The sequence below is a fragment of the Taudactylus pleione genome, unplaced genomic scaffold (genome assembly GCF_031769625.1).
Source record: "Taudactylus pleione unplaced genomic scaffold, aTauple2 ptg000230l, whole genome shotgun sequence".
Classification (NCBI taxonomy): domain Eukaryota; kingdom Metazoa; phylum Chordata; class Amphibia; order Anura; family Myobatrachidae; genus Taudactylus; species Taudactylus pleione.
In genome coordinates this window covers 9,188,283-9,205,353 of record NW_028284632.1, presented here as the reverse complement: position 1 = coordinate 9,205,353, position 17,071 = coordinate 9,188,283, and the positions used below count along the sequence as shown (strand labels likewise).

Below are 17,071 nucleotides of genomic sequence, written 5' to 3'. Positions count from 1 at the left end.
ACCATTCTCTGCCACCGTCCGTCCCCTAAATCATTCTCTCCCTTTGTCCTGTGTCTAAACCATTCTCTGCCTCTGTCCTCCTAAACCGTTCTCTGCCACTGTCCTGCAACTAAACCATTCTCTGCCACTGTCCTGCACCATATCCCGTCTCTGCCACTGTCCAGAGCCTAAAGCATCCTCTACCACTGACCTGCGCCTACACCATTCTCTGCCACTGTCCTGCGCCTAAACCATTCTCTGCCACTGTCCTGCGCCATATCCCGTCTCAGCCACTGTCCCGAGCCTAAAGCATTATCTACCACTGTCCTGCGCCTACACCATTCTCTGCCACTGTCCATCGACTTAAGCATCCTCTGCCACTGTCCATTGCCTAAAGTATCCTCTGCCACAGTCCTGTGCCTACACCATTCTCTGCCACTGTCCTGCGCCTAAACTATTCTCTTTCATTATCCTGCGCCTAAACCATCACCTGCCCCTGTCCTGCGACTAAACCAGTCTCTGCCTCTGTCCTGCAACTAAACTATTCTCTACCACTGTCCTGTGTCTAAACCATTCTCTACCTCTGTCCTGCATCCACACAATTCTCTGCCACTGTCCTGCGCCTAAACAATTCTCTGCCACTGTCCTGCGCCTAAACCGTTCTTTGCCACTGTCCTGCGCCAAAACCATTCTCTGCCACTGTCCTGCGACTAAACCAGTCTCTGCCACTGTCCTGCGAATAAACCAGTCTCTGCCACTGTCCTGCGAATAAACCAGTCTCTGCCGCTGTCCTACGACAAAACCATTCTCTGCCACTGTCATGCAACAAAACCAGTCTCTGCCACTGTCCTGCATCTAAAACATTCGCTTAGGCACTGTCCTGCGACTAAACCATTCACTGCCTCTGTCCTGCGACTAAACCATTCTCTGCCACTGTCCTGTGACTAAACCATTCTCTGCCTCTGTCTGAGACTAAACCATTCTCTGCCTCTGTCTGAGACTAAACCATTCTCTGCCTCTGTCCTGCGACTAAACCATTCTCTGCCTCTGTCTGAGACTAAACCATTCTCTGCCACTGTCCTGCATCTAAACCATTCTCTTAGGCACTGTCCTGTGCCTAAATTCGTCCCTGCCACCACTTTTTTTTCTATGTTGCTTTGTTGTTGTTTTTTTCTCCCAATAAATGTGATGCACATTGCTCTATTCTACAAAATATGTTTTTGTTTACGAGTATTTAAAATTTGCTTTATGACCTATCTGGGATTCACTGTGTTTAACTACTAATAATAAGAACACACTGTAAATATATTTTCCAAAAATGAAGTAATATTTCTTAATTTAGTTTAATCAAATTCGGTTACTGCTAATGAAGCATCACCGCCCACAGAGGGTAGGAGTCGATTTGGCTGAACCAACTATCATGAGAAGACTAACCACTCACTACTGACACTTCTTAAGCCACAGTGATGTCACAAGAAGACTACCCATTTACTACCGACACCTCTTAGACCTCAGTGATGTCACGAGAAGCTACCCATTTACTACTGACAACTCTTAGACCTCAGTGATGTCAAGAGAAGCTACCCATTTACTACCGACACCTCTTAGACCTCAGTGATGTCACGAGAAGCTACCCATTTACTACTAACACCACTTAGACTTCAATATGGTCATGAGAAGGATACCCATTCACTAGTAGCGTCATTTAGGCCTCAGCGATGTAACGAGAAGAATACCCATTCACTAGTAGCGCCACTTAGGCCTCAGCGATGTAACGAGAATAACCATTCACTAGTACCACCATTTAGGCCTCAGCGATGTAACGAGAAGACTACCCATTCACTAGTAGTGCCATTTAGGCCTCAGTGATGCAACAAGAAGAATACCCATTCACTAGTAGCGCCATTTAGGCCTCCGCGATGTAACGAGAATACTCATTCACTAGTTGTGCCAGTTAGGCCTCAGCGATGTAACGAGAAGACTACCCATTCACTAATAGCACCATTTAGGCCTCAGCGATGTAACAAGAATACCCATTCACTAGTAGCACCATTTAGGCCTCCGCGATGTAACGAGAAGAACACCCATTCACTAGTAGCGCCATTTAGCGATGTAATGAGAAGAATACCCATTCATTAGTAGCGACATTTAGGTCTCCGCGATGTAACGAGAAGAATACTCATTCACTAGCAGCGCCATTTAGCGATGTAATGAGAAGAATACCCATTCATTAGTAGCGACATTTAGGTCTCCGCGATGTAACGAGAAGAATACTCATTCACTAGCAGCGCCATTTAGCGATGTAACGAGAAGAATACCCATCACTAGTAGAGCCATTTAGGCCTCCGCGATGTAACGAGAAGACTACCCATTCACTAGTAGCGCCATTTAGCGATGTAATGAGTAGACTACCCATTCACTATTAACACAACTTAGGCATCAATGAGGTCTCTAGTACCTGATGCATTGTCAGGCTGCATTCTTAAGAACATTGTTAGGCTCATAAATTGGCTGCTTACTCTGTAGTATAGTAGAGAAGAGGTGCATTTGATCATACTTTGCAACATTATTATTTGTCACATATTACCCTAATGTAACCTGCAAGTGTCATCAATTTGTATTAGACAGTACAACCTACAGCAATAACAGAGCACTGCAGTGGGAAAACACATATTTAAAAGCATTTATGCTGGACTTTAAACAAAGATTAAGAGTGGGAGCACAGGGTGGACTTTTGCAGCAACTATAAATTGAACAGTACATGGCTCATGCAGAGTTGAACGTTCGCCCATTTGTGGAGCATATCTTGCGTGAAATTGCACTATGCAGACTCAGAAGGTGCACGCCAGTACAAGCAATGCACAGTAGTACGTATATGGATTACATCAGGGCTGTGAGAAGGCATTCTTACACAGGCAAGGCTCAGTGAGGGCGTGCTTATGCAAAGGTCGGCTATGCGTTTCTGCACCAAAGCATAAAATTGAAGCCAGGAGCATATGCTACAGATGAGGCACCACCTCAATATGTGTACAACTCTGCATGTGGTCGCACATTCACATTTCCTTTGCACACGCTTCATTTGAGCAGTGAATGCCTGATTCACTTCTAGCTCTGCATCAGGCTCTACGTGTGTTACAGGACTGCAGCACATGGTCCTGTTTAGTACAACCTTTCCTATTAAGTGGTCTTGCTTTTGAGGCTTTAAAAGATTCTTTAAGCTTACCTGTATATTTAATGCTTTAACAGGTCGATGGATTTTTTTTACATGGTTTGATGTCCAGGAGGGAACGTTAAGTTAATTGGTTGCTTTTCCAGCCATAACAACTAGCAGAAGTTTGGATCACAGAGGGCACAACTGGATAGCGGACTTGCCAAATCAACAACTGTTCAAGCCAGCATGTGGACATTCACATATGTGTCAGTGTTGGGGCGATTGCAGCTACTGGGCTGCATGAGTCCTGTGTGTTGTATCACTATATCCAATATCACTAGTAGGGCAGAGAGGGGCTTACTCTTGACTCAAGCTTTTATTTTTCTGGAGCTCTCCATTGGCACTAGAGGGTGGCATATTAAACTCATTTCGAATGAGTTAAACATGGTTAACAGATCATCTTTGGGAAACTGACATTTATCTAAGCGGTTTCCTATTTATTGTTAAAAAAAAAAAAAAGTTCAACCGTTAAAGAACTTGAAAACAAGTTTTTGTAATACTAAAAGGTAAGATAAGGCTTTCCAATGGATATGATATAATAAACTACAAAGTGTCAATGAACAGGCCGTAAGGTTAATAGTTTGCTACTGTGCACAGTCTGTTATTCTAACCTACTGTAGAATGAATAGATTAGAATAGATAGGTATTAATAAATAGTTACCACATCAGTACTAACCATTTATAGACACAACAGTTATAGACGTTTCTAAATATATTCTGGTTTCTTGTATTTTATAACAACCTTGATGCTGAAAACTATAAAGGAAGACATGAAGACATCTTCATTGATTAAAAGGTAAAGAGCAAGGAAATGGTTAAAGATCCAGCAATGTCTCAGTGTTTCCAGCCTTCCATCACTTGTAGCTGCTGGAAAGCCTCCCCCGCTGGATGAATCACATTGCCTGTTACTCACATGTAGCAGCAGAACTGCAGCTAGGAAGCTCTGGCCCTGACAATAGCCGATGTCCTCATCATATAAAGAATATGCCTGCAAAATAAACAGAAGTCAAGTAGCACACACATGGTTAAAGCTCATATACACGGCTGACAAATCATATCTAACAGACAAGCAGGAATCTATCCTAGGGGTAAATTTACTAAGATGGGAGTTCTAATTAAGAAGTGATGTTGCCCATAGCAACCAATCAGATTCTACTTCTCATTTATCTAGCACCTTCTAGAAGATCATACCTGGAATCTGATTGGTTGCTATGGGCAACATCACTTCTTAATAGAACTCCCATCTTAGTAAATTTACCCCCTAGTGTTCAAATGAAAAAATTCCCATGTCTTGAGAATTTCTACTTTCATTGTTACTTTTAAGTGCCCCATCGCCTACAAACAGCACAGACAGGCACTTTGTGTGCTGAACCAATCCACAGGAGAATGTGGATTATCAATTCACAAAGTACCAGTGATACTGAGGAGAGAGGAGGCATTTCACTAGGTCCTGACAGCTGAATAACATACCATAGTGCTATGTTATTCAGTGCTATGTTCTCAAACTCAGTCCTCAGGACCCCAAAAAGCGCATGTTTTCCTGGTCTCCTCACAGAATCACAAGTTAAATAATTAGTTCCACCTGTGGATCTTTTAGAAAATATCAGTGAGTATTTGTAGTTTTATACGCTCACTTAGTAAACCCCACAACTGCGACAACCTACTGCATTGGAGCGTAGATGTATTAACAACCCTAGCAGTAAGGGATCCATATCAATCTTATACTCATTGTTATCCCCCTCATCCCCTGAATTCAGGGAACCTTTCGAGCAGACTTGGGAACAAGACCTGGGGATTAGTTTGGAGGACGATGATTGGGCAGATATAAGGCAATGGGTCGCTAAGTCCTCCATTAATACCAACATAAAAGAAAATTCCTTCAAAGTGTATTGTCGATGGTACATGGTTCCTGAAAAACTGCTTCAGATTTTTCCGGGGTCTTCGGACCTTTGTTGGAGGCAGTGCAGCCAAATTGGTTCCTATTTGCATGTGTGGTGGGGCCAGGGCCGGTTCTATGTTTACGCATGGTACGTGGCCGCATAAGGCGCCACATAGTGAAGGGAGCCGTGACCATGCAGTTTTATTAATTTACTGAGCCAGCAGTGGAGTGGCTTACCGCGGTGCAGACTGTGTCTCTGTGACACAGGCTGCACCGCGTGTGTAGCGCTGACCGGACGGAATTCGGTCAGCGCTACACAGTACCAAGCACACAGCCGCCGGTGCCGGCAGCTGTGTGTTTGTTTCAGCAGCTGATGAGAGTCTGCCAGACTCTCATCGGCTGCTGCGCCCACTGCAGCAGCAATCTTCCGGCTCCCGCAGTGAGTAATGGGAGAGACATCATGACGTCTCTCCCATGATGCAAAGCGGCCCGGGAGGACGGACAGAGGAGCTGATAGCGGCGGCGGGAGCAGGAGCGGGGATTCAGGTAAGTGTTTTTTTATTTTTTTATTGTGTGTGTCTCCACTGGGGGGGTGGGACTACAAGGGGGGGCTACTACTGGGGACACTAGAAGGGGGGGATTACTACTGGGGGCACTACAAGGGGGGGCTTACTACTGGGGGCACTACAAGAGGGGGCTACTACTGGGGACACTAGAAGGGGGGATTACTACTGGGGACACTAGAAGGGGGAATTACTACTGGGGGCACTACAAGGGGGGGCTTACTACTGGGGGCACTACAAGAGGGGGCTACTACTGGGGGCACTACAAGGGGCACTACAAGGGGAGACTACTACTGGGGGCACTTCAAGGGGAGACTACTACTGGGGGCACTACAAGAGGGGATTACTACTGGGGGCATTACAAGGGGGGATTACTACTGGGGCCACTACAAGGGGGATTACTACTGGGGCCACTACAAGGGGGGACTACTACTGGTGGAACTACAAGGGGGGACTACTACTGGTGGAACTACAAGGGGGGGAATACTATTGGGGGCACTACATGGGGGGGAACAACAATGGGAGGACTACTACAAGGGGGGACTACAAGAGGGGGTACTACAAGGGGGGGACCATTACTGGGGGCACTATATAAAGGGCAATACTGGGAGTACTGCATAGGGGGGGGGGAACTACAACTGGGGCCACTGTTTAAAGGGTACTGCATAAGGGGTACCACTATTGGGGGTACTGCATAGGGGGACTACTACTGGGGGCACTATATAAGGGGCTTACTACTGGGGGCACAAGGGGCACTGCACAGGGGGGAACACTACCGGGGGCACTGCATAGGGGGGCACCAAAAAATATACTCGCTTACAAAAAAATTTGGGCTAGGGCCGGCCCTGGGTGGGGCTGCCCCGGATGTCAAAATATTGGGATGAAATCACATCTTTGGTGTCTAGGGTGCTCGGGGTCTCCCCCCCCACCCCCTTTCTTAAAGACCCTCTACATATGTTTCTATGTAAACCCACTAGATTCCTCTGTAAACCTCAAAACAAACTATATGGCCACATTTATAATGCGGCCAAACTGTTGATTGCTACAACCTGTAAGCAAATCGAGGCTCCGGAAATGACAGTGCTATTGAACAAAATATGGTGTTTAGCCTCTATGGAATATATCACTGCGCTCCTCCATGATACTGTGATAAAGTTCCATACTACCTGGGACCCTAGGTATTCTGCATTCCATAGACAACTTCCCGGAATGGAATGAAGCTGGTCTTCTCTGGGTGGAGTAGCGTACCGCAGGTTGCCTCCCCTACCCCCTTTTTTCTTTCCTCTCCGTACCAATTTTTCTTGTTAATTAAAAAATTAATAAATGTATATTAACAATGATGTACACACTATATTTATGATAATATTTCGTTTGTAATTATTTGTACACAATATGTGTTAGATAATTATTATGTCCTATCTTGTACCAACTATTATTAGAAATAAAGAGAAAAAGAAAACATGTATCCAGGAGTAATGAATACACCTGTGCACCTACTAGGTGACCTGGAAAACGTGACCTGTTTGGGGTCCTGAGGACCGAGTTTGAGAACAACTGGCATAGAGTATATTTGGCGAGTACACTTTAAGAGACCCATACCAATTATCTAAGTCTCATTACAGATTTATAAAAACCAAAGTCTCCCGCAGTGATATACAGAGCTGTATACACCGGACACTAATGACTACACTACACAAGTCACAATGAGAACCCTGCTCACAGGCATTTACAATACAACTACAAAGTATCTGATCATGAAATACTCCATATTTTTTAAATAATAATCGCCTGGTATGCAGATAAAGCACAATCCATGAACTATAGTGGGTGTGTTTGAATGTGGAGCGAGTGTGCCATACAAGCTTCAAAAATATAAATCCATGGAAGCTACAGCAATGGGCTTTCCCATTTTAGTATTGCAGGCAATTTTAAAGTTGACGCAGTGTCCTAGAAAATGTATGACATCCTCCTCTATGTAATATGCTCCTTATCGCCGATGTCCTTTTTTCTAGGTTCCCTTGCCCTCAGTCTCTTGCTCATTATGCAGACATGTGCACATCACTTATCTCGATGAGAGCTCAGAGCTGCTGATCAGAGTGTCTCACAGGAGACATTCCCATGAGCATTGTATGAGAAAACTGGTGTATGACAAGGTCAATGAAGACTTAATGCAGACAGATCGTAACGGAAGTGTCGGCCAAACCAAAGTGTTGTTGACTTTTCCAAGTACTCTCATCCATAAGCTAGTGAAGCAAGACCAGAGAGAGCATCACTTAGGATAGGACAGGGGTCTTCAACCTTGGCCCTCCAGCTGCTGTGGAACTACACATCCCAGCATGCACTGCCATAGTTTTAGCATGCTGTTATATCAAAAAGGTGGCAGTGCATGCTGATATGTGTAGTTCCACAACAGCTGGAGGGCCAAGGTTGAAGACCCCTGACCTAGAACCTTTGACACTTAAGTCACTAGACACAAGTTTCACATTACAATATCTCACCTTACAGATCTTATATAGAGAATCTTGTCCGTCGCCCTCCGTGTCCTTAAAGTAATCGTGTGCAGGAAATGTGCGGTGGACATCTCTTTTGATTACACTCTCTTGGGCAGAATCCTAGTAACAGAATATAAGGCACAGCTGTTATAGCCTTTTATTAGTAAAAGCCAAAAAGACTGTTTGCATGGTAAGCCCTGCAATACCCAGTGGCACTGGATGAATTAACTCACATTCAAAGCAGCAAGAGAAACAAAAAAAGGACTGACAGGCCTGATTCATGGAGGTACACGAACACGATGGTTTACGTACATCTCTGGAGCTGCGAGATCAGCAATATCGCACATAGTGCCCCCAAGCTGCAGCAGGAACTCGGAAGCCATTATAGGACTGAAACAATGCAATCATTTAAATGCACCAATTGATGTTGTTTTTAGGTTTTATTTTATCATGTAAAAATGTAAGAAAAATATCACAGAACGACTGAAAGCCAAACAGGGAGCCGCCATTTTGTTTCACATTTCTATTCAGGGTGTTTGATTATGAACAAATAATTGAGATATCGCTGAGTACTGTTAATGAAACAACACTATTCATTAAGCTACTTCATCACTTTAAACACTATCAATATTACACAGCTATTTGTTTAATTAGTTCAAATAAAATCTGCATTTAAAAAAAAAATTGGTGCTCACTGCAAATTGGTTTGGCGGCTTTGCTGACAGATAAAAAAAAAAAGGATTATTAGAAGAACCGTTTAAACCTCAGGTGCCCAACATGAGAACCCAAGCAAGATGTCCAAGTCTTCCCTGATTGCCTGGTGGGCATTTGGTGTTTCCAACAACAATGTTATACAGACACTTAGGGACCCAGCTGAAACATGGCTGAGTGCCTCTGGTTTAAAGGACAACTACACACTAACAACTGACTTTTCATATAAGAAGGCAAAATTGCACGGTTGCCTTGCAGCTTTTTTATGTATATATAAAATGTTAAATAGAGAATGTCATCAGAAACTACACAAGACGCATCCCAAATCTTATAGAAAATGACTAAAAGGTTACTAATATGGTTCAAAAAGCTCAAGCAGCAAAACACGGTTTTTAACCTTCAAACTTAGCAATGTCACTGGTAATGATGCCATGGTTAAATCAAATATTTATACCACCAATTAAACCACATGTCAATCAGTCAGACCCGTAAAAGGTCAGGCTTCCATGCACTATCCCCCTGCCTTTCCCTATTCTCTTAGACTTCTTACTACACATATAAAGAATATAGTACACTAAACAGACACATTTTATTTAAAGTGCTGACAGTGGGAGCATTAAAACATGCCTTAAAATAGTTTACAAGATGCATGTATCTAAGGGATAATTGATCCACATTGCCACTGCTCTTAATATATATATATTGGACATTAACTTAAGGTAAATGGTATATGTGCAAAGATTGGAAATTATTGGAATCAATTAACCCAAGACAACTGCAGTTTCCAAGTGACACTGCAATGAAAGCTAAATTTGAACAGTATAAGTTTTTCCATTTTTTAATTCGTTACGGGATACACATAACTTGCTACACATGAATTTGGAACATTGAGTTACTCTTATTTCATTTAAATTAATTCAACCTTTACTATGACTTAGTAGAGATCCTACTAGCGCGGTTTCAAAACCTCAAGAATCAAATAAAACTAACATTGCCACGTCAGCATTAAAGGGTTAAGGCAGGGGTGGCCAACCCGCGGCTGTCGAGCCACACAAGGTTCTTTTGAGCTTCTAATGCGGCTCTCAGGCTCACGGCTTGGCAGACCCCCATTATTACTGGTTTCTGAAGCCATCAGAGACTAAAGAAGCCTCTGATCGCTTCAGAGGCCAACGTTCCCAGTAATGCAGTGCGCGGGTGACGTCATGACGTCACCTGCGATGTGAGGAGCCCGCGTGTCTGCTGGATCCAGTTAGATCCAGCAGGCCGTGGAAGCAGAAGCAGCAGCAACGGCGGTACTCCGGAGCCCTGACAGCATGGAGTGGTGCCAGCATGAAGGTAAGTTTCTTCATAGGGGTGTGGGCAGGGGGAGCTCGTGCTGGGGGCACTTACTTAAGGGGCACAGTTACAAGGGACAATGCAGAAGGGGCAGGACTGCTGGAGGCATTGCTTAATGGGCACAGCTACAGGGGGCATTGCAGAAGGAGCACAACTACTGGGGGGCATTACATAATGGGCACAGCTTCAAGGGGGCATTGCATAAGGGCCACAACTAATGGGGGCATTGCTTAATGGGCACAGCTACAGGGGCATTAAAGGGGCACAACTACAGAGGTATTGCTTAAGGGCCACAACTACTGGGGAAATTGCTTATTTGGCACAGCTACAGGGGGCATTGCATAAGGGCCACAAGTAATGGGGGCACTGCTTAATGGTCACAGTTACAGGGGCATTGGATAATGGCCACAACTACTGGGGGCATTGCTTAATGGGCACAACTACAGGAGGGCACTGCATATGGAGCACAACATAATGGGCACTGGCATTCTCAATGTATTTTATGTGGTTCTGGATTACAATAAGTATTTATGTGGATCTGGCTTGTTTCTGTGTATTTTATGTGAACATGGCTATTTCAATGTTTTTCTTTCACTTCAACAGTGAAAAATGTATATTGGGAAGATTACGTAAAATGTGTATGTTCAATGTCCTGGGCTCTCCCCCCAGCGTGACTAAAAACGGGGGTGTGACACAAGATGATGCTCCTGCAGATGTCATACCAAAGGCGTGCACAAAACAAATGGGGCGTGGCCTTGTGACAGCTAGGCCATGTCCCATGTTTTGCCCGCTCGCCCACGGCGCGTGCATGCTATCAGCTCTTTGGCTTGACTACATATATTTTTTGGCTCTTTGCCTCTGATTGGTTGGCCACCCCTGGGTTAAGGACTCTAGCAGTACTCCAGTTAGCATGCAAAAATGGACATGTTGGTAATGAGAACTGCTTTACAAACACATTTTAAAAATGGAATAAACACATTTACATTCACCAAAAACCACAAATCCAGAAAATTGTTGATGGTTTCTGGGAAGACCATTTTGTTCTTTTAAGTATGAATACAGCATTTTCTATGTCCCTAAAACTATACGGGGACTATACACAAAATATAAACGAGTTCTAGATAATTTAAGCTATTTCTGATTTATTTATTTTTTTGCAGAGTGAAATAAAAAATGTTAAATACTGACGTGAATGTATAAATAAAAAAGCAATTTGGAAATATTGTTTGTATGGCGTTGGATGCACAGACCTGAATTACAGTCATTTTCAGGCTGGGTTTCACGTTGATCCACTGAGATATTGTTTCCTCTTAGAAGTTTCAACTGCTGGCTTTAAGCATAGTTCCCTGTGCAAAGTGTCAATTACTTGTTCTCAGAGCATGTTGTTCCAGCACAGCTTTCTGCTTTAGTACTTGTTACACCAAACATGCAAACGGGAAAATATAATAACCCATCTAAGTTATCCACATCAGTGACACCACATGTCAGATATGAGTGCAAATGACAACCAGTGTGTATCCAACATTTACACCTGTGGTTGTGGGAAGAGTGGGTAACCCCAGTGCCCCCTCGCGTTCATTTCAGTGTTAACAGAGAAAATGAAACATGCAGTAGCTAAAAATCCCTGCATCCCGACGTGGTTCCTGACTGCAAAAGGAAGTGGAAATGGGGTTATCTAAACTAATAAGTCTAAATTCCAGACCTGATTGCATGCTTTTACTGGCATTTAAAAATGTTAGACAGCCTTCATATGGAAGGGCACTAAAATGCAGAGAACTTCCATACGAAGCCTGCAAAACTTCCTATAATGCCGATAGACTGACAAATAGGGTTGGGTACTTACCGACAGATGTCAGTATCCTAACCCTGTGGGGGTGCCGGCACACAGATTCTGACTGCCGGGATACAGAGTGCTGGCAACCCGGCAGCAGGGCCAACCCGTCCATTAGCTATAGTATGTAGGTGAGTAGGGCGCCAGACAGAAGAAGGTGCCAGGTTCCCTGCAATGAGCCAATTGGCCAGCAACAACCGCTGTGCTCCCTGCACGGAGCAGCAGAGAGATCACCACCCACCCTCCCACCTTGCTTTCGTGACACTTTTTAGTGAGTTGGGAGGGAGGGGAGGGGAAGGGGCGCTTGATGTCACCTTTCGGAAAGTATCCTACCCCTAACCTCACTACTTACCGTCGGCATGCCTGCACCGGGATTCTGACTGGTGTCGGGATTCTGGCTCTGGCATCCCAACAGCCGAGATTTAAACTACATCCTGACAAATAATGTAAAAAAAATTACCCTGTACACACACACACACACGCACTTTCTAGCCAGTGCTGCTTTACTTTTAGCACCTCACACTATGTTTAAAATGTGTGCAATCCAAGCACCACTCCTTTCCTCTGTATTTAAAGTAGGGATGTGCAGGCTCGGATAGGTTCGAGTTTGCACGTGGAGTTCGGATTTTTCCCTCCAAAAAAACGGAACTCAGAACGAGGCAAAACGTCATCTTACATGGACGAACATCATCATTCCTGGACAAAAGACCAGGAATGATGATGTTCGTCCATGTAAGATGACGTTTTGCCTCGTTCTGAGTTCCGTTTTTTTGGAGGGAAAAATCCGAACTCCACGTGCAAACTCGAACCTATCCGAGCCTGCACATCCCTAATTTAAAGTACACCTAAAGGTACAGACTTCCTTCTGCCTGGTACTAGCACTCCTCCCATTATTTGATTTTAATTAGCACAGGTCCTGCATTGCAATCTAAAGACTAGGGGTCACGATTATATTAAGTGATTGATAAACTGATACAATGTTAGTGACCTATCTCATGGGGTTCACATTGACGTGGTGAATGGGCTATCATACCTGGCCAAATATGCGCTAAGAATCTCATTTCTACTCCATGTTATTTGTAGAATGTATCATAATTGTTTATGCCATCAATGTTCTTCGTGCTTAGAGTGTGCACCTGTATTTTCTTTATTCTTCATTGTAACATAGCCTGCAATGCTAATGGGAAATAATGGAAATTCCATAGAAGTACTCATTAGATATACAGTGCATTATATGCTACAGGGAGGCTTTGAGAACATGCTTTGAACACTTAATAGTTATAAAAAAAAAAGTACAGTTTTTCTTTGCGTTTCCCCTCAATGGTCAAGTGTAAAAGCCCCTACAGTGCCCGACATGTCCCTCATGTATCTTTCTGTTGCTTGTTTAACTTTAAAGCACAGTGGCCTATAATTTTCATCTACCCCCTGGGAGATCCTATAAGAGTGACCCACATAGCAAGTGCGTGGGGGAGAAGTGACACATTTCACATCATCACTGAATCGTACTATTGCACAGAGGGGATATAACAATTCAATTTACCGTAAATCATGTCAATGCTAAAATGTGAGACAGCCATTGTCAGTATATACTTAAAAAGAAAATGATTATGGATTTGTCGTTTACTGTTCTTTACAGATATTATCACATTGGAGTACTATGTCATTTTAAAAACACATTTATAAGGGAATGTAGTTATTAGGTCGACATGGGGGGTTAGGGTTAGACACTAGGGATAGGGGAACTATACTTTTCAGAATGCTGGTGCATTAGATTATTCCATTGGAACTGATGGTCACATGACCACAAGGACCCAGAAGTCACCTCTGCCTATGGAAGCAGATAAGTGACCGATGGGTTACCAGGGACGATATGTCCACATTCTATCCTACTTCTCTACTCTCCCAGAAAAAGCGGCAAGCTCCAGAATTTTTGGGTAGCCCCCTGCACCTCCTGGAAGTGTGTCCAAATCTCCCTCATCCCATCCATTTCCTAGTGAAGTGGGCTGGATGGGGAGATGCTTGCTGGGAATCGCAGCACTGCATGATGGGGGAGTGGCTAAATAACTAAATTATCACAGCCCCGTCCTCGCGGTCCTGCAATTTGCCGTGACAGGGGCGGGGCATAATGGCATATGAGACCCGCCTCCCAAAGTGGCCAGCTGCATCTCCTTTCCGGGCTTCTCCCGGAGAGGAGGTTTAATAAGTCGACACGTATGATTCTATTTATTACGACATTTAATTTGGTCTACATGATTAATGTATACATTATGACGATGTTGACATTCTAGTGTAATCATTATGAATGTCGACACATCATGCCTAACCCTTTATAAGAACTGTTCATTCATATTACACCTTCAATGTGGGACTAGGAATTAGGAAGTAGTACTGATTAAAGTGATGCTTGCTGGTTCCCCTTTGCATACAAAGCCACCAAGTGCCAGAAGCCATATGATTATTCACATTGTAAATTTAATTTTGTTCTGCATCAAAAGATAAATATACCCAAGATGGGAAATGTAATTTATGAGGCATAAAGTTAAAATTCAACGTTTAACTGTATCCTAACTTGTGTGCTACTGCTCTGTTTCGTTATTTCCTTCACCCCTTAAGACAGAACAAAATGGGGAACAATTAGGAATCTGTGCAAAGAAAAAGGGGGCTGTTGCCCAAAGGTCACCAAATCCTAACATTTTTCTAGAGCAAATTAGAAAATTAAAGCAAAGATATATTTAATTGCTATGGGAAACCTAACCTTGGTTCACAAATGTGCCCAACTGTATCTGGCAGCTCAAAATCAATGACTAAAAGGACAGCGAGATCAATTAAAATGCTCAGACAAAATCTAAAACATACTGGTTAGTTGCTTGGAGATTCGTGGTCAGATCTGGTCTGAAACAAGAAATCTGTACAGAAGAGTCACAGTACCTCAGAGACTAGAAACCGAACACTGACAATTCAATTCTATATTATAATATATATATATATATATATATATATATATATATATATGTTACTCTTGACAATACTCTAGGCCTGATTCTGATGGGGACGGTATTGCACAACCACAGGGAAGCCGCTGTGCAATACCATCCAACTAAAATGCAAATGCAGCAGGATTCGTCTGTAGGAAATAGACACCTCCCACTGGCCTCTGCGATCCCAATGCAGCGTCTGAAGACACTGTTTTGTATCGCCTTCACTGTCCTTGGCCAGTCTGTGTAAGCTGAAGCTTAGTCAACCTGGCTGTGAGAATCCCTCTCACAGGTCCAGGAAGCCTGCGTCCACCGACACAGACACTGGGCTTGGCACAACCCCCGTTTTGTAGAATGGTTCTGGATGCCGCCCCTGCTCCCCCCCCCCCTCCAAATGCCGCAGCTTGTCAATTATGCTGCAGCTAAGGGGGGTCCGTGAGCAATCACGCAGGACCCATTTTGCATGTGTACAAATACGAATCAGGCCCAATATTTGTATTGTGAAGCCAGACTGATGTCAACATTGGTCGTTTGCTCTCCACGGGCAAAGCTGGTGCACACGGCTTCTGCGGATGAGTTTATGCTGCAACTGGAGTTACGCAGAGACCGGGCATCTGAGAGCAGATGTGCTGAGTCTTCCAGCAGGAGGAAGGCAATAGTCTTACATTCCGATGCTCAGACCAGGTGAAAAGTTCTCCCTATTCAAACCATTTAAGGAGGCTTCAGCTAAAAACATATGTTAGGTCAGTGGTTCACAAACTTTTTTGATTGGCGGCACCCTAGTGCATCAGAACTGCTTTCACGGCACCCCTAAGCCAAAAGTTTGTTATTGAGAAATTCTGATAAAAATGTAGTGAAGTAGTAAAGTGAAGTAAATTGTTCTTATCTGTCATCCTTAGGTTCATTTATGTAGTGGGTGACAGGTTTGTGCTTCTATTTGTCCACATATTTACATTACATTGACCATAAATAATTTGATTTGGTGCTGGTCCACCAACTTGAGGCACTCATGCAAGTGTCCCAAGGCACCCCAGAGTGCCGCGGAACACAGTTTGGGATCACTGTGTTAGGTAATTGGTCTCCTGGCAGATGCCTTGGTCCTTAGCTCTTGCACCTTGCCCATAGCCACTATTTATTTTGAATACCTGTTGTCAGACCCAGATTGTTACAAGAGCTGTGATATGTGTTGACACTGTTTGCTGGACACTTCATGAGCTCTTTGACTGTATCTAACCTTGTGAGCTCTCTGGATTATATCTACCCTTCTGCTATTGTGGAGTTACTAAAGTATGTCTGCATGTCCACTGTCTGCTATACAAATCCAGGGGTGGTAACCCTGAAACCATCTAAACAAGTGAGAAGTTTACTTGTAATTGGTTGCTGTCTACTTTTTCCCATATCTCTGTGGCTATTAGAATTCAATTAGTTAAATATGGAGGAAAACTCTAGTATTCACGTGACAGTGAGTACTTCAATTTCGCTGTCCCTCCACAGCTGCATATAAAACCATACGGTAATCAGCACATGTGAGGGGCATGAGAATAGTGGACATGAAGCTTCAGGGTACCATAACTGTAATGAAGGGCATGGAACAATAGTGGGCATAGGAGTGTATGTACAGTAGTGGGCATTGTATCCTGTGTGCATAGGGATGTGGTAACCATTGAAGTTGTTTCCCTGGTCACGGCAATGTCAGGCTGTTAATATGGGCACTTGCAGGCAGGTGTGGTATAAGAGATAGACAGTAATTAGTTAGACTATGCCTAGATGGACACCAGATGTTAGACAGTGAATAATTCGATAGAGAAAAGTTCAACAGGGACATCAGACACGCTAAAGTTAGACATGTAAAAAGGTCAACAGGTAAAAAAGGTCAACAATTTTTTTTTTTTCAGCCCTAATCTTCACCCTAACCCTCCCCTTGCTGCCTAACTCTAATTTTAAAAAATAAAATAAATGTGTCGACCATTTTTGTGATGACCATTTTCATGTCAAACTTTTCTCCCCGACGACCTTTTGTACCTGTCTATCTATTCACTGTCTAACATCTGGTGTCTATCTAGACATTGTCTAACTAATTACTGTTTATCTATAG

General features: G+C 43.6%; 1 protein-coding gene across 2 annotated transcripts in view; it reads right to left on the bottom strand.

Moving 5' to 3' along the window:
• The window catches only part of RABGAP1L (RAB GTPase activating protein 1 like), a 427,010-nt gene that overhangs the window by 137,854 nt on the left and 272,085 nt on the right, over nucleotides 1–17,071 (bottom strand). For both annotated transcript variants that reach the window (XM_088479336.1, XM_088479337.1), the window contains exons 14-15: nucleotides 8,131–8,244; nucleotides 4,104–4,178 (exon numbers count right to left, since the gene is read on the bottom strand). In XM_088479336.1, the coding sequence (XP_088335462.1) occupies nucleotides 4,104–4,178; nucleotides 8,131–8,244 (189 nt within the window). The remainder of the gene's footprint in view (nucleotides 1–4,103; nucleotides 4,179–8,130; nucleotides 8,245–17,071) is intronic.